The 23,784-nt window shown below is 40.9% G+C and overlaps 1 protein-coding gene across 3 annotated transcripts in view; it reads right to left on the reverse strand.

Annotated features, from left to right (window-relative positions):
- LOC104613325 (2-oxoglutarate and iron-dependent oxygenase domain-containing protein CP2-like) overlaps positions 1-23,784 on the reverse strand; it is a 66,663-nt gene that overhangs the window by 34,393 nt on the left and 8,486 nt on the right. For all 3 annotated transcript variants that reach the window (XM_010281099.3, XM_088902937.1, XM_088902938.1), the window contains 4 exons: positions 11,155-11,331; positions 10,905-11,055; positions 10,693-10,779; positions 5,755-5,879 (listed from right to left, as the gene is read on the reverse strand). In XM_010281099.3, coding sequence (XP_010279401.1) covers positions 5,755-5,879; positions 10,693-10,779; positions 10,905-11,055; positions 11,155-11,331 — 540 coding nt within the window. The remainder of the gene's footprint in view (positions 1-5,754; positions 5,880-10,692; positions 10,780-10,904; positions 11,056-11,154; positions 11,332-23,784) is intronic.

A 23,784-nucleotide genomic window follows, 5' to 3' on the forward strand; every position in this document is an offset into this window, starting at 1 on the left:
TGATGGAAGCTGTTTGGGTAACCCAGGCCCCTCAGGTATTGGGGGAGTCATTAGGGATGAAGATGGGAGCATAATTGCTTTATACTCCGGCCCTGTGGAGCAGGGTGATGTGGCAAGATCAGAATTTTTGGGGTTGAGAAGGCAAAAGAACTGGGTATTAGTAGGCTGATTATTGAGAGAGATTCTAAAACCGTGGTTAAGTGGCTGGTTAAAGGGGAGGAGGTAGCATGGCATTTGAGGAATGAATTCAAAAAATTCAAATGGCTGTCACAGGACATGTTAATCCAAGTGAAATTGGGGACGACTGCTAATAGCTTGGCAGATAGCTTAGTCAAGCAAGCAGTACATAGATCACATATGTTTTGGGCTCAAATGTAGTACTGATTCTATCTGTGTTGTTGATAAAATAAAATGTTTTCTCAGATAACTTTTCAATTAATTATGATCGTTTGGCACAATGGTATCAAATCATCAACATAATTGAAAACAAAGAAACACTAAACTAATGATAAATAGGTTATAAATTCCATAGATCAAAAAAAGTTTTGCCAAGATAAACATTAAACAAATTTGCTTATTGAAAGAGACTCCAAAGTCGTGGGTTGGTTAAGAAATCCAGCTTCAGTTATTTGGTGCTACAGGGATATTATGAGGAAAGCTAATTAAAGCCTTAATCAGCTTGGGGTACTGAGGCCATTAAAGCCTTAATCAGAGAATGCCTTGCAGAGCTCCAGCTGGCCCCTAGGGAAGTTAGTGCGCCAGAGAATTGTCAGAAAGGCTGTCAGCCTCCCCCACTCGAGTCTCAGTGGGCCCATGGGACTTCGGACGAAGTTAATGGGCCTGGATTTCTTTATTCAGCCCAACTGACTCTTCAACCTTTTATTCTGGAAGCTGGGCCTGGGCTCAATGGTTATATTGAGTCTAGTCCATCCTCTGTTCGAAGGACGAACCTGATGCCAGATTTCAGTCCTCAGGTTGGCGGTGGTCTTCAGGGTGTGGGTTCTGGGGAGGCTCGGGATTCTCAGGAACGAAGGGGGACTGCTGCTGGTAGGGAGAAGAAGGGCGGAGAGGGAGTTTCAGATCCCGGCGCTGGGGTTGTGAAATCTTGGCCTTCCCAAGCGTCTGCTCTGGCAAGCGAGACTCAGCTAAAGTCCAACCAACTAGTGTGCTAAGAGAGGAAGAGGAGTTGATGGAGGTGGATCTGATAGTGATGGTGGCTGCAGATTCTCAAATTGCAGGTGGTAAAGGTATTCTTGAGGGTGCTGAGCCACAGGTGGGAGGTAGCAAACTCTGTGTTACGGATAGGTTTGCTGTCACGGTTGGGCAGTCTCAGAAGAATAACAATCTGTTAGTGGATCAGTCGAACCAGGTAGGGGAGCAGTTTGAAAGTGTTTCTGATTCGTCATGGGTTTCTTCTAAGTTGATGGGATTGGGAAAGTTTCTGGGGATCTCGCTAGAAGGGTTGGAAGAGGAAACAATTAAGTACTTGGAGGGGGTAGAGAAAAGAATGAGTATGGCCAGGGGGAAAGCTGTAGTAAAGAAGGGGGGCAATAAATCTAAAAAAAGTAGAGAATTGCTACGCTTGACTTGGAACCTTAATGATAAAGTTGGTAGGAGTGAAGGGAGGGGGGGGAGAAAGGCTTAAGTGCCAAGTGTTCTGTTGTTCCTAGTTTGTTATGGAGCTTAAGATATTATCTTGGAATGTTAGGGGGCTGGGGCCGGGGAGGAGGCTGGTAGTTTGTGAGTCTCTGAAAAGTTCAGGTTCAAAAGTGGTATTGACTCAAGAAACTAAATTGCAATCTGTGGAAGTCGGAGTGGTTAGGAGTATCTCGGGGGAGGGGGAGGTTAGGTGGAGGTCGAAGTCGGCAGCTGGTAGTGCAGGGGGGTTACTGAGTATGTGGGACCCGACTGTTTGCAGCTTGATCTCTCATCAGATTGGGCTTTTTGCAATTTCTCTTGTTTTGAAACTTGCAGATGGCAATGTGTGTCAGATTACTAATGTGTATGGTCCTAATGACCGAAGTCGGAGGAAGGAGTTTTGGGAGGAGCTGGTAGTGGCTAGGGGAAGTCTGGATTGCCCGTGGGTTATTGGTGGGGACTTTAATGTCACACTTTCTGGGGAGGACAGAAGCTAGAGGGGAAGAAGATCAAGGGAAATGGTGCAATTTGCTGATTTTATCAACAGATTTGAGCTTCAAGATTTACCCCTTCATGGCAATAGGTATACTTGGACCAACAATCAAGACCTTCCTACCCTAGTGAGGCTGGATAGGTTTCTGGTTACTTCTAACTGGGAGGATATTTTTCCAGAGTTTAAGCAGATTGCCCTTCCAAGGCCAGTGTCAGACCATATTCCCATTCGACTGGTTTGTGGTGTTAGAGAGAGAACAAAAGTTCCGTTCAAATTAGAGAATGCTTGGTTTGAGGATGACTCTCTAGTTCCATTGTTGAAGTCTGTTTGGGAGGATATGCAGGTGGGAGGTACTAGTTCATTAATTTTAGCAAAGAAATTGGGAGCCATTAAAGCAAAGCTAAAGATTTGGAAAGTAGAGAAAAGTTTGAATCTAGATAATGAGAAGAAGGCTCTACTAAGTACCACAAAGGAGATTGACACAGCTGAAGAATTAGGTCCTATTATTGAGGAGCTCAGATTAAAAAGATTTCAGGCTAAGATGAAGTTTGACAAGTTGACAGTGGCAGAAGAATTTAAATGGAGACAAAGAGCCAAAGTGGCGTGGCTAAAAGAGGGGGATAGGAATACACATTATTTTCACAAAATGGCAAATGCCAAAGCTAGAGCTTCTGTAATTACCAAGCTGGAGGGAGAGGGCAGGGTAGGTATCACTGAGTCTGATATGAAGCTAGTGGCAACTAGCTTTTACAAGAAGTTGTACAAGGAATCTTGAGCATTCAGACCTTTTCCAAGATCTCTTTCTTTTAACCAGCTGAGTGACAGACCTTTTTCTGAGAGGAAATTAAAGAAGCTATCAAGTTGTTGGCTGATGAAAAGTCTCTAGGGCCCGATGGTCTTACAAATCTTTTTTACATTAAATGATGGGACGTGGTGAGACAGGATATATTGAATGTTTTCCAGGACTTTTTTGAGAGGGGTTCATTGCAAAGAAGTTTGAACACTACCTTTATAACCCTCATTCCAAAGATTGAAGGTGCTGTGAATATTAAGGATTTTAGGCCAATTAGTCTGTTGCATAGCTTCTACAAAATCCTATCTAAAGTCCTTGTAGAAAGATTGAAAGCAGTTCTTGGTAGGGTTATCTCAAATAACCAAAGTGCTTTTATTCTGGGTAGACAGATGCTAGATTCAATTCTTATTGCCAATGAGCTCATTCATTCCAGGAAAAAAGAACTCTCTGGGTTTGATTTGTAAACTTGATACTGAGAAGGCCTACGATCATGTTAACTGGAGATGTGTAGACCTTGTGCTTCTTCAAATGAATTTTGGGCAGAAATGGAGGAATTGGATGAAAGTATGTATCACTTCCCCAAAGTTCTCAATCTTGGTAAATAGACAGTCTGCAGGTTTCTTTGATAGTTCCAGGGGTCTTAGGCAGGGAGACCCTCTATCTCCTCTGTTATTTCTGTGTAATGGAGATCCTCACTCTTTTTTGCAAGAAGGTTGCTAAGTCAGGGGATTGGAAAGGTTTTGCAATGGTGTCGGGGGGAGAGAAGGTGAACATTCTTCAATTTCCAGATGATACAATATATTTTGTGGATGCTTCCCCCTCTCAGGTGGAGCTAATTCTTGGGATTCTCTCTTGGTTTGAAGTGATTACAGGCTTGAAAGTTAATTGGAATAAGAGCCAAATTATCCCAGTTGGACTTGTTTCCAATTTAGCTGAGTGTGTTGGTATTCTGGCTTGTCAAATTGAATCTCTCCTGGTCAAATATTTGGGATTCCCGCTTGGGGTGAGTGGTGGTTCCTCTGCTATTTGGGACCCAGTTATTGAGAGATTGGAAAGGAAACTGGCTTCTTGGAAGGCTAAATACCTTTCTTTTGAGGGGAGGGTGACTCTAATTAAGAGTACTCTCCCCAATTTGCCTACCTACTTCCTATCTCTTTTCTCTATTCCTAAGAAGGTGGCAAATCAGATTGAAAAGCTTCAATGGAATTTCCTTTGGAGAGGCTGGGAGGAGGAGAAAAAAGTGCACTTGGTGAGTTGGGAACAAGTCTGTCTTCCCAAATTTGAAGGGGGGTTAGGTATAAGGAAACTGAAATTTTTTAACTCTGCTCTCCTATGTAAATGGATTTGGAGATTTGCTGTAGAATCTGATGCTTGGTGGAGATCTCTCATAGCTAGCAAATATGGTGTGAGCTGGGGAAATTGGAGATCTAGGGACCCTTGGTGCTCTCTGTGGAAGGGGATAATGAAGCATTTTCCAGAGTTGGCCAGGGGGATCTCAGTCAGAGCTGGTAATGGTAATAGGATCAAATTCTCGAAGGACCCTTGGTGCTCAAATGTTCCTCTTGCTGAATCCTTCCCCCTCATCTTCTAGTGTGCTTCAGACCAAGAGGCCTCAGTTGCTGAGTGCTATAGTATATCTGGTGATTCTGTTCTTTGGACTCCCTCTTTCCGTAGAAATCTCTTTGATTGGGAGGTGAATGAGGCAGTGAATCTTTTGACCTGTCTACAGCATCAAGAGATGGACTTTAGTACGGAGGATAAATGGCATTGGAAGTGGAATCCTGATGTGATATTCTCTGCTAAATCTTTGGCGGCTAGGATTGGTAGGAGGGGTGTTCCTGATTTCCCAGTTCAGCAAGTGTGGAATCCTATCAATCCGACTAAAGCCAGTTTCCTTGTTTGGACTATGGCTCTTAACAAATGCCTTTCCAAGGAGAACCTTGTAAGCAGGGGAATTCAGATTTTGGACCAGTCTTGCAGCTTATGTGGGTGCAGTGTTGAATCTACTGATCATCTGTGTTTACACTGCCCGTTCTCGGCTCAGTTGTGGAACCACCTCCTCAAGTCCTTGAAGGTTTGTTGGGTGATGCCGAGGTCGGTAAAAGAGCTGTTATGCTGCTGGCATATTGTGGGCAGGAGGAAGAAAAAGAAGACTTTATGGAAAATGATTCCAAGTACTGTAATGTGGTGTATCTGGACCGAGAGGAATAGAAGGGTGTTCAGCAACAAGTTTCTAAGTCTGGAGGACCTAACCCAGAAGTTAGTGGGCAAATTGATTTCTTGGTTGCCTGTGATGGCAGATTTTAGAAACTGTAATGTATCAGATGTATTTTTTCCTTGTCTTGATGGCTTGTGTAATCGCTGTTTAGATCAGTCAGCCTGTTTTGGGACTGATCTCAGCCTCCAGTGTGTATTTCATTCTCAATATATATTACTTTACCTTTTCCAAAAAAAAAAAATGAGGAAAGCTAATTGGTTTTCAAGGAACATGACTGTTAATTATCAGTGGGTGGGTAGAACAGCTAATACCATAGCGGATGGGTTAGCTAAGCAAGGGGTATCAAGGGAACTTTTATTCTGGGCAGCTCTGTAAACTCTCATCTCCTAGTCTGATGTAGTACTCTGTTGTTGTTGAGGAGAGGTACCAGCTTGTGCCTCTCCTTGGGCAGGCTGTTTTGTAATTTCATTCTAATTATTATGAATAAATTATCAATAGTTTATCAAAAAAAAAAGATAAATATTAAACAAATAAGCTAATAGAGTGATTGATTATAATAAACAAAATAAAATAAAAACTCAGAGAGCAATCAAGTTCAGACTTCATACATACCTCAGGTTGAGTTTCTGTATTTACATGTTTATCACATCGGATGCCACGAAAGAACAATTCACCACCAGAAAACTGTTTGCCCAAGCACACATTCAAAGTAACTTCTGAGTCATCCACATGAAAACCTATAAATGCAAAAGGACAAAAATGTTAGAATTCATCCTAAGACTTGCTCCAACTATTTGGGCAGATTCAAAAAAATGATTAATAGGTTATAAATTCCGTATCATATTTTTGGGTCAATGGACAGAAGGGGAAAAATATTGCTTCTAGAGTCTAGATACACTTAAAAAAATGATGTGCATTAAAAAGAACGAGAAACAACCACTGATGGATGATATCACTGGATATACTGATTAATAAAAGTTTCCAGAATATGTAATTGTTGCTACCAATCTTAACACAACTAGAATTGTCAACAGTCCAGATCAACCTGACAGACCTAAACCAATCCAACCTAATTACACAGGACCTAGGTCTGTATTTGAGTCCTGATTATTAATAGGATCAGTTCTGGGTCTGCATTTGAGTCCCAGTTACAGTAGGGTCAGAATTGGGTTTACTCATTTAGGCCCAATTAAGATCTAAATCAATCATGTAAATACATATATGTATTAGCACATGACAAAGCTACCTCCCAATTTTGTAACTATCATACTTTATCTGCAAGCCCCTGATATGAGAAATAGGGGGGTTTGAGGTCTGTGGCTACCTGAACGGCCTTTCAGGGGATAGGCAGGCCTAAGGCTTACCCCTGAAAGGCCATTCGGGTAGCTAAGCAAGGAGTTAATAGGAAGGCTTTGTTTTGGATTTGTTTGTAAGGTTTTTTTGTTTTGGGATTCTCCAACCATCCTCTGGGTGGTGATATCTGTACTCTTTATTTAAATTCATCAATGAAAGTTACTGTTTCCAATCAAAAAATAAAAATAATTACAAGGGTAAAGGCCTGTTAATCACAACCAGGTCTTATCAGGTAAAACCCAATAAGCCCAATTGATAATAGGGTCAGCTCTGAGGTCAGGTCTGGATCTGGGTATTTTCTTATCAGTCCGGGACCAGGTCTACAATGACTTGGCCCACACTTGATACACTTGATCCATTGACAGCCTAGGGGAGTAAAACGGGCCGTCCTGGGCCGTGCTGCCCTCCCCAGGGATAATTTGGGGGGTCAGCCCAGCACGGCCCACAGCCCAAGCCCATGCGGGCCCATGCCGTGCTGTGCCACAGGCTTGGGCCGGGCAGGCTGCAGGCAGTTCCGGGCTGGGCCACAGGCCGGGCCTTGGGCGTGAGCCGAACCAGGCCATACTGGTTTCTTTTGTTTTCTTTTGACACTTTTTATTTATTATTTTTTTTTTATCAATAACACTTTCATTAACTCATCAATAGAAGATTTACAATAGGAAGACAAACACGCTTATCTTCCAAGAGCAACAAAGAACCTCAAGAAAAGGAAAAAAAGAAAGAAAACACACTATAGTTACAGTTTAGCCCAAAAAAGTGAATCCCTTTCTGCCCCTTGTTTAGCTAAACCGTCAGCTAGGGAATTAGCCAATCTTTTAACCCAACATATCTTAACTTCCATCTCCCGCACCAGCCACTTGAATTTTCTCCTCTCATTATTGTACTTCCATAAGAAATTGTGATCTTTAATCAGCCACCCTATCACCACCTCTGAATCCCCTTCAATTAAGAGTTTCCTGATGTTCGACTCCTTAGCTTTCTGGACTCCTTCCATAACTGCAAAGATCTCAGCTCTAAGGGAGTCACCCACTCCAATTGGGCCCGAGAACATGGCAGAAATGACCCCATTTTCATCCCTAAAAACACCCCTAATCCCCGATTGTCCCGGATTTCCCCTGCTACACCCATCAAAGTTTAGTTTCACGAATCCACTAGGTGGAGGGGTCCAAGCCACACTCATTACTAACTTAGTCTGTGTGCAACTTGCAATTTCACCCCACTTCCTCAACATGTCATCCACAGTGTAATCTGTGAAAAGCTCCAAAGATTTCAGCCACTGTACCGCCCTAATATGAATGATAGCCCTCAGATCTGCTGCTCCTCTCTGAGCTTCTGAGAATATCCTGGAGTTTCTTTCTTCCCAAAGTAAAAAACATACTGCAGCCCTTAGTCCTCTCCACATTGTCCTTCCCCTTTTTATCAGCCACCTGAAAAGAGAAGAGGAAAAAAGGCCTTGCAAGTCTGATGGGGTATTCCAACTACATCCAAATAGGGACAAAGCCCATTCCCAAATTGACCTCGCAAAATGGCAAGACACCAGTAGGTGAAAACCAGTCTCCCCATCTGCTTTACAAATAACACACCACTAAGGCATCAAACAAGTATTGGGTCTCCTCTTTTGTAGTAGATCACCAGTGTTGATTCTTTCCAGATAGGCTTCCCAACAAAAACTACCAGCCCTAGGAGGTATTGCTCTGCACCAAACCTCATCAATAGGAAAAGGAGGTAAGGTAGGACTAGTGGACTGACTTAAGGCTTTGAAGAAAGAAGCACAAGAAAAATTGTCGTTGGGAGAAGGTGTCCACATTCTGATTATCCGCCCTAGTGGGGTCTAAGACAACGTTATCAAGAATTGCAATAAGGCTAAAAATATTGTCAAAGTCTGAGTCCCTTAAATCCCTTCTTAGACCCAAGTTCCACCCAATCCCATAAGTGGAAGAGGAAGGGGTGGTAAAAGACGATATCAGCTCATTTTTCAGATCAGAAAGAGCATACAAAGAAGGAAACTGATCCTTTAGAGGGGCACTCCCCACCCAGGTTTGTTCCCAGAATTTTATGGAGTTACCGGAATTCAAATCATACCTGATATTAGGGGAGAAAACTGGTAGCAGGTCATGAATGGCTTTCCAAGGAGAATTGCTTGTGGTCCTAGCTTTGATTCCAACATCCCATCCATTATGCTCCAGTCCATGAATACTTGCCACTATTCTAGCCCATAGCTTCTCCTTCGCCAAGGGGAATCTCCACAACCACTTTCCCAACAGAGTCATATTCCTTCTCCTAAGATTCCCAAGCCCCAAACCACCACATGTCTTACTCCTACAAACTATCTCCCAACTAACTCTATGATTCCTCTTTTCCTCTCCCGGTTCCCACAGGAAATCTCTCATTAACTTCTCCAATCTATTAGCAACCTTCACTGGAATTTTAAACACCGACAGGAAAAAGATAGGTAAATTAGCAAGTGTGGCCTTAATAAGAGTAATTCTCCCACCAAGAGAGAGGTAGTTCTTTTTCCGTGACACCAGTCATTTTTCAAACCTTTCCACCATCGGGTTCCAAAAGCTCTCTCTCGTAGGATTATCACCTAAAGGCAACCCTAAGTAGTTCAAAGGCCACCCTGAGACTTCACACCCCAGCACTTCAGCACTCTCCCTGATCTCTCCCTCCTCCAAATTCATCCCCACAACACAGCTTTTCCCAAGGTTAACCTTCAAGTTGGATATTTGCTCAAACAGTTGTATCACCGACTTCAAATTCCTGATAAAGCTCACATTACCGCCTTCACAAAACATAATCGTGCTCAAACAGTTTTATTTTTTTATTTCTTTGCTAAGTAAAACTAAAATAATTAGATTTCCTTGGGGAACTATTTGAAAAAATAAGAAATCTAACAAAGAAATGAAAAAAAATACTTAACCAAATAAGAAGTCAAAGAGACAAAGACTCAAAGTGAATAACAAATTGGAAGAAAAATAGGAATTTTATTTCATTTAATTTTGAATGATACAAAGCATACAATGGTTGGATGAATGAAATATGAAAATTGGAAAATGTGATAAATTAATAAAATATAAAAAATACAATATAGTTACAAATTGAAAATAAAAAATTACATTATTAAAAAGTATCAAATAAATTAAATAAAATTAAAACAAAATTTACAATAATTTGAAAAAATGCTATACAAGTATTGAGTATACAAAAAATATTTGACTTCATCATTTTCTCCTATTGTTCTTGACTTTGATCATTGTAGGAATTGAAAATGGTGGAGGATAGAGCTATTTATAGGAATTGTTGAATTGGTGTGATGAGAACGGTGGAGGATGGGGCTATTTATAGGACTTGAAAATAATTCAATTGCCCAAAAGACCCTAAAAACTAGTTCATTTTAGTTGTTGGGTGTGAAATTTTGGTCATTGTAAAGTTATTTATCACTTCACCCAAAATTCCCCCCCTCTCAAAATAGTTTCTCCCCCCCCAAAACCAAAATATATAAATACCCCCCCTATATAGTTGTTTATAGTTGTTGGGGGTATTTCTATAAAAAAACCCCTATATAGCAACGGCCCACAGGTCGTTCCATGATGGGCCTTGTCACGGGCCGCAGGCGGCATGGCCGCATGGCACACACAGTCATGTTGTGTCGTGTCAGCCCGTGGACCTGGAAACCCAAGCCCAGCACAGCCCGGACCATCATGCTGGGCCTAGCACAGCCTGTGTGCCGTCGTGGTTGGTCGCAGGCAGCACGGCCCAATTTACACCTCTATGACAGCCCTAAATGCAACCACTTCACCAAGTGTTGAACAACATAATTTTTATCAAGGAGTTAACTATTTTTAAAGTTCTTACTACAGAGATGATCTTTTTTGTACATCTACTAATGAAACTCATCTTTGCAGTACTACGCAGCCTCAGATTTATCATCTTGTCTTGAGTCATGGTGCTCTGTAGTTTATAGTATTCACTCTTCTCAAAAAGCAATACTTTATGTTTTCAATCAAAAGAAAATAACATTAATAAAAGGTGTCAGTTGGATCATCTGACAAAGTCAATTGACATGATTTCCAATGATGTGGGATTAAAACCCATCTCCATCCTCCCCCAATAACCTGTTTGCCAGTAAAAAAAATAAAAAAACATAATTGTAGCAAGGCATTCAAGGCAAAACAGAAAATCAAGACAAGCACATACCCAAGTCAACATCCCTATCTTTTCCATATTCAACAACAAAACCGTGATGAGAATCCAATGTAGATCCACCAACTTCAGCAAAAAATACTGCACAACAAACAAAAATTTATACTAACAAACATTAAAAAAAGTCTAAGCATTTCCTAGCCCATTTTGTTTTAGAATTACAGTATTAATAATTTCACAACTTTGTTTTAAGGGAAAAATATCACCTTTGGATATAGGGCGTAGGAAGTCATCCATTAGCTTGTCAAGCATTGTTTCGAGGCCAAAATCATCAAGAACAGCACCAAACTTATTCATTGTATTTGGACGCATGATTCTGAACTTGGCTTCTCGAACCCACTTTTCAAAATTTTCCACCTAGAGAATCAGAAAACCTACTATAAGGAACCTAATATTCTAAATGATAAAAAGTAAATTATAATCTATCTCAGTAACTAACAAAAAGGACATACACACCTCAGAAAGTAACAGCTCACAGAAACGTGGCTGGAGCATTTCAAATGTATATACACCTGGAGAGGGTTCTGATATTATACTTCTTAAACTCTCCTCTGTGTTCTCACTGATTGCTTTGATAAATGACGGAACAAAGAAGGTCGTAGGGTGTATTGTATAGAGTTCTCTATGCAAAGGCTGCAAAGGAGGACAAGAAAAAGACAAATAGACAATAAAGTAAGAAAACTAAAGGATTTAATGCCAAATGCATTACATCTGCAGATGAAGAAGTCAAGAATATCATATAACCTCCATGGGATGCACAAATGTTTTTTCCATGCCAAAACATTGGCACTCAAACAAGCATAGAAAGAAGAAGTTGCAATAATCCTCAAAGAATTTGAAAGCACTAATATGCCCTTTTTCAAAGGCAATGGAATGATATATGTATGTATGTATATATATATATATATATATATATATATATATATATACAGTGAATAAATTTAAATAGATAAAAGGATCAAAGCGAAAGATGTACTAATTTAAGAACAAAGACCTGATATTATTACATTTTGCAAAGTTTTACTATTAACTATGAAATTTGTAGTGGAAAGAACAGCATACAGCAAAGGGAAATTTACCTGGTCAAATATGCAGGAATATGTGGTAAGTTGTAGGCTCGACAGCATAGTTGTCAAGGTGACGCCTAGGCGACAAGGTGCCCTTTGAGGCTCACCTCACCTAATCGCCTAGCAGTTTTGTACTATGTATTGTAAAATACTTTTTTATTCTTTATTTTTTTACATTATAAAATAGGCACTATTAAACTAAAATACTCATTTTGTGTGTTTATATACTAATTTGTTTTTATTATTTTCTTATGTGTTAGGATTTAATCAATATAAACATTGCTAAATTCTGAATTGAACCCTCAAAGACTTTAAAACCTGAACCAATAAGTAAGGAAGAACTTAAAATTTTGTGACTTTTGTCTAATCAACACATTTTCTACTACTACTACTACTACTACTACTACTTTTTCTTTCCTTCTTTTCCTATAACAAAAATAAGGGTCCAGACCCTATATTTTTTGAATTTTCTTTTCCTTCTTTTTTTTTTCTCATGAATATGTTGATTTTCTATACTTTAACATGAACTCTATACTTTTCTTATGAAAATTATGAATAATTATTAAGGAAATATGGCTATGGTACCTAGGGAACTACCCTAGGATCTATATTTTCTAAATAAAAAAGTCCATCGCCTAGGCGACAAGGCGCCCCCCGACGCCCAGCCTCGCCTTGGCACCTTGAAAACTATGCTTGACAGATTTTTGATGACGACAAATTGGGAAGAGAATTTTCCTAACTTGTTTCAGGAGATTAGACCTTGGTGCGCTTTGGACCAATGGCCAGTCACTTTGCAAACAGCAATTATAAGAAGGGAGATTTCCCCTTTTAGGTTGGACAAGGTTTGGACCTTTCACAAGGACTTTCAGTCAAAAGTGGCTCAGTGGTGGGAGTGTAAGATAGAAGGATGAGCTAGTTTTTGCTTCTTGCAGAAGCTGAAGTATTTGAATACGAAATTAAAGACTTGGGGCAGGGAAGAATTTAAACCCTTTGTGGAAGAAAAATAACACTTTAATTCGAGAGCTGGAAGAGCTAGATTTCAAGGAGCAGAATGGGATATTGGATGGATAAGGTAGAAGAAAGAGGGAGGCCCTGAGGAAGGTTGGGAAAAGATTATCAGGAGGGAAGGAAGTGTATTAGAGGCAGAGATCCATAGTAAGATGGTTGATGGAAAGAGATAATAATACAAGATTTTTTCACAGCTACGCTTCAGGAAGGCAGAGAAAAAATTACATCCCTAATCTGAAGGTGGGTCAAAGAGAAGTGGAGGCTCAAGAGGAGATTGCAGAGACCATTATAAGTTTTTTAAGGAGCTGTATACAAAGGACAGCAGTAGGAGTTTCTTCAAAGAGAACACTTGGGATGGCCTTATTTTGTCAGAGGTAAAGAAGGCTTGGCCGGAGAGAAACTTTGATGTGCAGGAAGTCAAGGAGTCTGTATTCAGTATGGATGAAGACAGGGCCCCTGGGCCGGATGGTTTTTCCCATGTTCTTCTACCAAGTTTGTTGGGAAACAATATAGCCTAACTTATTGGAAGTGTTCAAAGAGCTCTTTAACTCAGCCATTTTTAATAAAGGACGCAACTCAACTTTTATTACCTTAATTCCAAAAAAGGAAGGCTCATTGGAAGTTAAGGACTTTAGGCCGATCAGTTTGGTTGGAAGTACTTATAAAATATTGGCCAAGGTTTTGGCAAGAAGGCTGAGAGAAGTGATGATAGACTTAATTTCTAGCAACCAATTTGCGTTTGTGAAGGATAGACAGATTACTGATAGTACTCTAATGGCCAATAAATGCCTTGAAGATTGAAAACAAAGAGGTAAATCAGGTGTAGTAGTTAAACTTGACTTGGAAAAAGCGTATGAAAAAGTTGATTGGGATTGCATTCTAAATATTTTGGAAATAAGAAAAACTTTGGAAGCAAATCAGTGCGATGGATAAAAGGTTATATCAGATCTGCTTAGTTCTTGATGTTATTAAATGGAGAGCCTAAAGGCTTCTTTCAGGCTAGCAGGGATCTCAAGCAAGGTTGCCCTCTCTCCCCTTCCTATTCACTTTGGTAGCTGATATCCTAAGCCATTTTATTGAGAAAGCAAAGGGTCTGGACCTGCTGAAAGGCTTTGAAGTTGGAAGGGAAACCACTCATCTGACCCATTCATTATTTGCTAACAACATCATATTATTCTTGGAGGCTGATCTAGAAATTACCAACAACTTGAAAAGGGTAATCACCTGTTTCAAGATGGTATCAGGTCTTTAGGTAAACTTCTCTAAGAGCAACATTGTGGGAGTGAGCATAAGTGACAACGTTGTGTTGAAGTTCAAGAAGGTGTTAGGTTGCAAAGTGGAGAAGTTCCCCATTTTCTACTTGGGGATGCCCCTTTGAGGGTGTTGGAATAATGTTAAAATAACTTAGTTGCAGATGTTAGGGCCTGTTTGGCTAATTAAAGTGTTTTTTATTTCGTTTTTTATTTCTGTTATGTCTGTTATTTCTGTTATTTCTGTCGCCCTATATATAGTAAAATAAACACTGGCGCCGCCAGTACTGTTACATTGCAAACCTTCTCTCTTTTCTCCTCTCTTCTCTTCTCTTCTCTTCTTCTCTTCTCTTCTCTTCTCTTCTCTTCTCTCCTCTCCCACTTATCTCTGGCCGGCTACACTGTCAAGATGGTATCAGAGCGGGAATGCTGATTAAAAGAGCAGATCGATCAACCCTACTGTCAAGAGAAGATCGACCAACCCAAAGAACAGATCGAACAGACTAGCAGAAAGGAAATCTGATTCTTGACTACAGAATAGCTACGACTGGTACAGTTCTCCCTATTTTTTCTCTTCTTTACTCTCCTTGGTCATGTGCCGAGTGAAAACCCTATGAATCTGGGGCGGCTGAATGCTGTCGAACCTGTGTAACCCAAGTTTTCTTGGATCGTGTGATCCTGTTCATGTGTTAAGACAACTGTAGGTCAATGCTGACCTGTCTTCTCAATGGTTTGAGTTGACTATAAGTAAGAAGGATCTCTCCTGCTGATTAGTGGCTGTTAGACATTCTGGAATTCGGGTAGGTGGGGACTGATAAAACTATATAGGTCTGAAATCTGCCGAATATTACCTCAGTTTTGTCCGGAATTTGGTACTGTTTGTGCTCAATCTGGTTGGTAAACCCAAGTGTGTGGGTGTGAACTAAGTGGAGTATTGTTTTGTGGAGTAAGGAGGGGTCCTAAGTCCGGTGTGTGGGACTGATTAACTGCTTGACCATGTCGACTGAGAATTCTGCTACTTCGGAGATCTCAGGGAACCACAATGGAGTGAGTGGGGGAATGGATATGAGCTTTCCCATGGCTGTCATTCCCTTTGATGGTCTGAATTACCTTGAGTGGTCTAGGAGGATAAAACTCTACATCACTGCTAGGGGGCGAATAGGATACATCAATGGGAGAGTAAAGGAACCGAAGTATGGAAGTGCTGAGCATGATAGGTGGAACCAAGAGATCAGTATGGTGATGTCTTAGCTCTTGGTTTCAATGCTGCCACAAGTAGGGAAGACTTTTATGTAGGCTGAAACTGCTTGTGAGATATGGGAACAAGCAAAGTCCACTTATTCAGAACAGAGACACTATGCCAAGATATATCAACTACAAGCTGAATCTTCTACTTGCAAGCAGGGGGAGAGGAGTCTCTCAATGTATTATTCTGATTTGACATCAATATGGAAAGAACTTGATCACTATCAGAATGTGAATTGGAAGTGTGATGAAGATGCAAAGGCCTATAAGTCACTTGTATCACAGCAACGCGTGTTTGCCTTCCTCCTAGGGCTGAATCCATCATATGAGTCCATCAGAGTACAAATCTTGGGTAGTAAAGACTTGCCATCAGTCCAGGAGGTGTATGCCTTGGTGCAGTCAGAAGAAAGCAGAAGAAGTGTGATGAATGGTGTAGAAGGGGAGTCAGTTGCCCTAGCGGTCCGGGGAAATTCAGATACAAATGTCGGAGGTGGCTTTAAAAGGGGTGACACTCAGAAAAAATCAGAAGATAAAAGCAAGCTTTGGTGCACTCACTGCCAGAAGACACGACACACTAAAGATACATGCTGGGATCTCCATGGAAAACCTAAACGGGCACAAGATTTGGGTAAGAAGTCAGCACCGGATCAGGGCAAGAAACCAGGCCAGCAGAATCAAAAAAGGTATAACTCAGCTAATATGGCATCGACAGAGACTAGTCCTTCCATAACTCAGGAGAGACATCCCGGTTCTGACCCTAAGGAAGATATTATCAACTCCTTCCGTGAACATTTGGAATTGTATGGTAGGCCACTCCGCCAGGTGAATTCTGGGCCTACTCCTTCTACCTCATTTGCGTCTACATCAGGTAATGCCACAGCCTTCCATGTGTCATCTCATACCACTGATTCACCTTGGATTATTGACTCCGGAGCCTCAAATCACATGACCGGTAAGTCAAATTTGTTCCAGACATATAACCTTCTTTCTGGGAGAGATAAGGTAAGACTGGCTGATGGTTCTTTTTCTACCATAGCTGGCCGAGGCACCATATCTCTCCCACTTGGCCTTACTCTTCCTAATGTCCTGCATGTTCCGAAATTACCTATTAATTTGCTGTCCATTAGTAGTATTGCTCACTCTTTGAACTGCTCAATCACCTTTTTTCCGTCTTCATGTTTGTTTCAGGATTTGACCTCGGGGAAGACGATTGGTAGAGGAAGCATGGTGGATGGTCTCTACGTGTTGGAGAATAATGTTGGTCTAGTGGCGACTGAGTCCACAAGTTCATCGAGTGAGAGTCAGGCCTATTTATGGCATAGTCGTTTAGGTCATCTTTCTTTTGAGTCTTTAAAAGTTATGTTCCCAAAGTTGTTTGAGTCCTTGTCAGTGAGTCAGTTACAGTGTCAAACTTGTCAGTTGAGTAAGCATTGTAGAAGTTCTTTACTTTTAAGAAATAAAATATCTGAATTTCCATTTCATATTGTTTATTCTGATGTTTGGGGCCCTGTTACTCTACCTACTGCGGCTGGCTATAAGTATTTTGTTACTTTGATTGATGATTATTCTCGATACACTTGGGTTTACCCTATGCGATCTCGAGATGAAGTGCCACAAATTGTGAAAGATTTTCAACACATGGTGTTCACTTAGTTCCAAACGGAAATTCATATTTTCCAGTCGGACAATGCAAAGGAATATTTTCATAGTGATCTCACGAAGTTCTTTGCTTCGAGTGGGTCACTTCAACGAAGCTCTTGTGCCAGGACACCCCAACAAAATGGTGTGGCTGAACGAAAAAACCGTCACCTTCTCGAAATTGCTCGTGGATTGCTGATTCATATGAATGTGCCAAAACAGTTATGGATGGATGCAGTATTGTGTGCGACATATATCATCAATCGCATGCCCTCTCGGCTACTAGAGTATAAGGCCCCACATCAGCTCTTGTTCCCTACAGCCCCATTGTCCACCATTCCGATGCGTGTTTTTGAGTGTCGTTGTTTTGTCCACAACCTGTCACCTACTCGTGGTAAACTTGACCCTCGGGCTATTCCTTGTGTTTTTCTTTGTTACCCTTCATCTCAAAAGGGGTATCGTTGCTATGATCCCATTGCTCGCAAGTACTATGTTTCCATTGATGTCTCATTCTTTGAGAGTCAACCGTTCTTCTCGGTTTCTCCTCAGGGGGAGAGTAGGGTTGAGGAGAAACAGGCGACGACTCAGATTCAACTACCTCCTTTACCCGATCCTCCTCCGTTCTGGGTTTTTCATCGTCGCCATAAGAGCCAGCAGAGTTCAAGAGCCATGGAGCCAGACACTATGCAACCAACATCATCGGATTCACCTGAGGCAGATCCGTCTCATCAGCCAGGTACACTTGCTCCCATTGCTCCTTTAAATGTTGATTCACCTATCCCCAATGATCTTAATATTCCTATTGCTAAGAGAAAGGGTGTTAGATCTTGTACCACTAATCATCCTATCTCTAACTTTGTGTCCTATGAACATGTTTCACCTTCGTACCGTGCCTTTCTCTCTTCTGTGGATGGTGTTCCCATCCCTAAGACCGTGGCAGAAGCTTTGTCAAAACCTGAATGAACAGATGCAATGCAGGAAGAAATTGATGCCTTACACAAAAATGGTACGTGGGAGTTGGTAAATCTTCCTGAGGGAAAGGAACCAGTGGGGTGCAAGTGGGTGTTCACAGTGAAACACAAAGCTGATGGAACTGTTGAAAGGTACAAGGCTAGATTGGTAGCAAGAGGCTTCACATAGGTATATGGAGTGGACTATGCAGAGACTTTTGCTCCAGTAGCGAAGATGAACTCCATCCGGATTCTCCTTTCCTTGGCAGCAAATCTTGATTGGGATCTTCACCAATTGGACATCAAGAATGCCTTCTTGAATGGTGACTTGGAAGAGGAAGTGTACATGACCCAACCCCTAGGGTTTTGTGCCAAAGGCAGCGAACAAAAGGTGTGCATGTTAAAAAAGTCCCTATATGGGTTGAAACAATCACCTCAGGCTTGGTTTAGTAAGTTCCATTTAGCGGTCCAACAGATGGGATTCAAACAATGCCAGTCAGATCATACCCTGTTTGTAAAAAAAGGTGAAGGTAAAATTGCAGCTCTTATTGTATATGTGGATGACATTGTGATCACAGGAGATTGGGAGGCTGAAATCCAAAGACTAAAAAAATTCTTAGCCACTAAATTTGAGGTGAAGGATCTAGGCCCCTTACGATACTTTCTTGGAATTGAAGTTGCCCACTCTCACAAGGACATCTTTATTTCCCAACGGAAGTATGTACTAGATCTACTAGAAGATACAGGCAAGTTGGGGGCAAAACCATCTGATTCACCTATTGAACCTAATCACCATCTGGGAGACAGTCAGGGAGAGTTTTTGAAAGATGTAAAGATGTTCTAGAGACTCGTGGGGAGACTTCTGTATTTGTCTATGACCAGGCCTGATATTGCCTATGCAGTGGGTGTCCTTAGTCAATTCATGCACAGCCCGAGGACAACTCACTTTGAGGCTGCAGAGAGGATCTTGAGATATCTCAAGAAGTTTCCTGGAGCTGGTTTGTTGTTCCAAGAACACAATCACTTAAAAGTTGAAGTATATACTGATGCAGATTGGGCAGGAGCAGTCAATGACCGAAAGTCTACCAGTGGTTATTGTGCCTTTGTAGGAAGAAACCTTGTCACATGGAGAAGCAAAAAACAAAGTGTGGTGGCTAGATCCAGTGCTGAAGCAGAGTATAGAGTGATGGCTTATGGGGTTGCGGAAATCATGTGGATAAGAAATCTGTTAGGTGAACTGGGTTTCGCAGTAAGCAATCCTACGTCACTCTACCGTGACAATAAAGCTGCCATCAACATTGTTGTTAATCCAGTTCTGCATGATAGGACGAAACACATTGAAGTGGACAAGCATTTTATCAGAGAGAAACTTGAAAGTGGAGAAGTGTGCACACCATATGTCAACTCGGAAGAGCAACTTGCGGATATCTTCACCAAAGGTCTTCATCATGTGCGGCACAAAGATTTGTGTGACAAGTTGGGCATGATTGACATCTATGCTCCAACTTGAGGGGAAGTGTTGGAATAATGTTAAAATAACTTAGTTGCAGATGTTAGGGCCTGTTTGGCTAATTAAAGTGTTTTTTATTTCGCTTTTTATTTCTGTTATGTCTGTTATTGTACTCAGGGGCACAAGGGTATTTTCCCTTGTTATTTCTATCGCCCTATATATAGTAAAATAAACACTGGCGCCGCCAGTACTGTTACATTGTAAACCTTCTCTCTTCTCTCCTCTCTTCTCTTCTCTTCTTCTCTTCTCTTCTCTTCTCTTCTCTTCTCTTCTCTTCTCTCCACTCCCACTTATCTCTGGTCGGCTACACTGTCAAGAGAGGGAATCTGAGAAGTCAAGGTTTTTGGGACCCAGTGGTGAAGTGTGAAAAAAGGTTGGCTACATGGAAGAAAAGTTACCTTTCAAAAGGGGGAGGCTCACCTTAATCAAGGCCTCTCCAGCTAATCTGCCAACTTATTTTCTTTCTTAAGCCCAGACTTGAAACTCCAGCGGGATTTTTATGGGATAGGGGTTAAGAGAAGAAGAACCATTTAGTCTGTTGGAATAAAGTTTGCACCCTAAAGAAGTTGGAGGTCTCGGCTTAGGTTGAATTAAGGAGAGGAATGCTTCATGGAAAATGGCTGTGGTGATATCCTATTGAAACCGGTGCTCCTTGGACTTATGTCATTACCAACAAATATGGGAAGAATGCCAACAGTTGGGATAGCCAGGTTCACTCGAATCACGTGAAAGCCAGCAACCCTTGGAAAGGTATCTCCTCTACCCACAAATAACTTCATTTCTTTTATTAGATACAAAGTGGGAAATGGGGATAAAATCAAGTTTTGGACTGATATCTGGTGGGGAGAAAACACCTTGACTATTTCCTATCCCCGCTTGTTCAACCTTTCCCTAAACCAAGCTGCCATTGTCACCTCTTGTCTCCCTGTTTCTCCCCTTGAAACCAACTAGAACTTAAATTTGAGAAGACCTTTAGGCAAGGTTTTAAAAACTGACCCGGAACCAGAATCGTTCTGGCCACCGGTTTCCAGGTCGACATTTGACCATCCAATTCAAACAAACAGCCCATTCCAAGTTAAAAAACTAAAGAATTAAAAAATATAATTAAAATAAAAAAATGGCTAAAAACCGTTGAACAATTCGAACAGGTCAACAGTTCGACTACTCGGGTCAGTGGGTTGCTGACCAAATCAACGGTTTTTGAACAAGGGCCGGGTTAAGGATGAAATGGTATTGGTTGCCTTGATGGTTCCTGGGCCGAACGGTCTGACCGTCCGGGTCAATGGCAGTTTGAAAACACTGCCTTTAGGGATGTAAAGATTGTTGAAGTTGCAAATTTGATACATTCCTCAAAAGAGGTCTATATTTCCTCTTCAACTCCAGGCCAATGAGTTTGGAAGCCTCACCCTATTGGTACAGTCACAATGAAGTCTTTCTTCAGGGTCTTGGTATCAGAAGGCAACATTTCTAGGTTTCCCTTCAAGAAGATTTGGTGCTCCCATGTCCCTCCAAGGGTCCTTTTTTTGGTGGGAGGCTTTTTTGAAGAGAATAAATACCTGTAACTTGATCGAAAAAGAGCAAAGGTAGATTGTGCCCCCCCCCACCCTGTGTGCGCCCTTTGCTTCAGTAATGGTGAATCAGTTGAACATCTTTTGCTGCATTGTCCAGAAACAAAGATTTGGTGCCACTTCCTCAATCTGGTTGGTTACAATTGGGTCTTTCCTGAACAAATTGAGGATTTTCTTTGGCAATGGTATGAAGGAGGACTAGGCAAAGGGGAAAATTATACTGGTGTACAGTGGCTCAAGCAGCAATGTGGAGTGTGTGGGAAGAAAGAAAAAATTGAGTTCTTGATAACAAAGCTAGATCCCTTAGAGACTTGCTCTCTCATATAAACTACCTACGTAATTCATGGGTGCTGATCTCGGAGAAGTTCAAAGGAGTTTCTTTGAATGACCTCCAGCAGTCCAGCAGAATGTGGTGGAGCTTTTATTATCCTCTCCTGCTCCTTTAAGAATTACCAGATTCCTTCCTTCATGGGAAGAGGAGGTGACCCTAAATTTCGATGGTAGTGCTTTGGGAATCCTGGAACAGCAGAGAAAGGTAGTGTCTTCAAGAGGAGGAATGGAAGTTGATGGCAGGCTTCCAGTAGAGCAAATAGGGGTGCTGATTCTACAAAGGCTGAACTCTTAGCTTTGCTAACTGGGCTCCATATTGCAAGAGAGCTTCGTTTGACTTCTCTAAATGTCAAAGGTGATTCTGTTAATACAATAAAATGGCTTGGGGAGAATGATGGAGGCCCTTGAAGGTTGGCTCACTACCTGGCTGAGGCAAGAGACCTAGTGGACTCCTTGGTTGTAAAGCTCAACTAGATTCCTAGGGAGTTGAATTCTTAGCAGAAAGTCTACCCAAATCCAGAACATACAAGGAAGCTTTGTATAGTAATAGAAACCTACCATTGTAATCCTTGTGGTTGGCTTCTTTTCTTTGTATATATTCTCGTGTACACTTCTCCATTTTCTTAATATAATCAGTTACTCTTTCTCTAAAAAAAATGCATAAGAGATGAAAGATATACAAACCTTGGAGCAGAAAATAGGAGAATTTGCCACTAGACCTAGGACTTTTTTTATCATTAATAGATCAAGCACTTCTATTAATAGGCAAATTTGTAGAATTTACCTCTTGACCTAGGATCCCCGATTCACCCCTTGTCTTAGTTAATCAGATATAAATTTGCCTCTTGATCTAGGATCCCCAATTCACCCCTTGTCTAGCTAGTCAATCAGCATCATCAGCTACAGCACTGGCTGATCTTCTAACCCATCTACATGAGATGTTCAGATTATTGCCTAGAAATCTAGCCACCCTCTGTGAACTTCTAAGCCCAAGGACTTCTCTGCCCTTCCTATCATCCACCCAATCACCAAGGTAGTAGCTCGTTCCACTTCCAAGCTTCTCGGCTGCAGTTCCATGCACAATCCAAATCCTGGCAGAAGAGCTAGAATTGTATTTCCATTGTACACTCTAATCGCTTCCTTTATACCTGAGTTCCATGGTTTCCAAAGCAGTATCCATCCAAATTCAATTTTATTGAGCCCACAAAAGGAGCAACAGGTCCATGTTCTGTACAATCCTCATGGTGTATGAATCCACCTAGGAACTTCAATTTATAATGATATATAATCTTTAAGTAAAGAGCTGGAATTCTTCTTGACCTAGGACAATATGTTCATATCTTCTGCATGTAGATCTTGCCAAGGAGTTAATTCAAGTGAGATGTAGAATCCTATGGAGTTTACCTCCTGTTGGAGGATGTGGAAGGAGAAAATAAGAGAATGATTGCCATTTGATCATTGTCTAAAGCATTCTCAGACAGGCAAAGCCGTAATTAAATAATCATCCAACACATTTCAAAGAGTTCATAATTGAAACTTTGTTGTTTCTAAAACATGTGTACCTTTCTTCTAGGGAGACTCAAAGATTTTTTTTTATGAGTAGGGAGGCTCAAAGATTTCCTCCACATCCTTCCACACCTATTCTGTTTTGTATTTTTAATAATTTATATATATATATGACCACTGATCAGAAACATAGAAATATAACTGTGGTATATGCTCTGGAAAGCTAAAAAATGTAATTCATCTCATTATATTAAATTGCATTACCATTTAAAAAATGAACACACAATGCTCTGGTTACCATATGCATCATGGCATCTAAGAGTCGGTTTTCTTTTTCCTGCCCCCATTCTCCAAGGCAATGAAATTATTCCTAGGTCAGAAATTAAAGTGTTGTTTGGATAGACTCGTGCTTTATAAACTTGTGAGTACGAAAGTATTAAGTACAAATTATACTTCTTCCATACTTTTAAATGTAAAATACATTTTGATGAAAAATTTTCAAAAGCATACTTTTTAAAATAAAGGTAACACATGGTGTTTGGATACAACAAAATGCAGCACGTGTGAATTCAACATAACATTGATATATGCTGCCACATAGTGTATCCAATGCGATGTGGCATTCATATATGCCACCACATAGGGGTGATCATCAAAAACCAAAAATTCTGGCTAACTGAACTGATCAGTTTGGTTTCGGTTCGGTATTATCTATATATAGATAGATAGATAGATATGCATGTGTGTTGCACATCTATCTAGTAAATGTGCACGTGCACATCCGGTATTTTCATATATACTTTATACTAGTAAATGTGAACGTGTGTTGCACGTGATAATTTCAGTAATAATTTAAAAAAAAATGATAATTTTAGTAATGGTATTGAGATAAGCGGGAGGGAATACCGGATGCAACCAATTAGGGGTTGTGTGGTTAGATCATAGCTGAGGTAGTGAGGTTGCCTTTGATAGGAAAGAGGTAATAGGAGAAAAAGATTGCAAGATAGAAGTGTT

Source organism: Nelumbo nucifera, chromosome 4, assembly GCF_055504915.1.
Source record: "Nelumbo nucifera cultivar China Antique chromosome 4, China Antique-T2T, whole genome shotgun sequence".
In the NCBI taxonomy this organism is placed as follows: domain Eukaryota; kingdom Viridiplantae; phylum Streptophyta; class Magnoliopsida; order Proteales; family Nelumbonaceae; genus Nelumbo; species Nelumbo nucifera.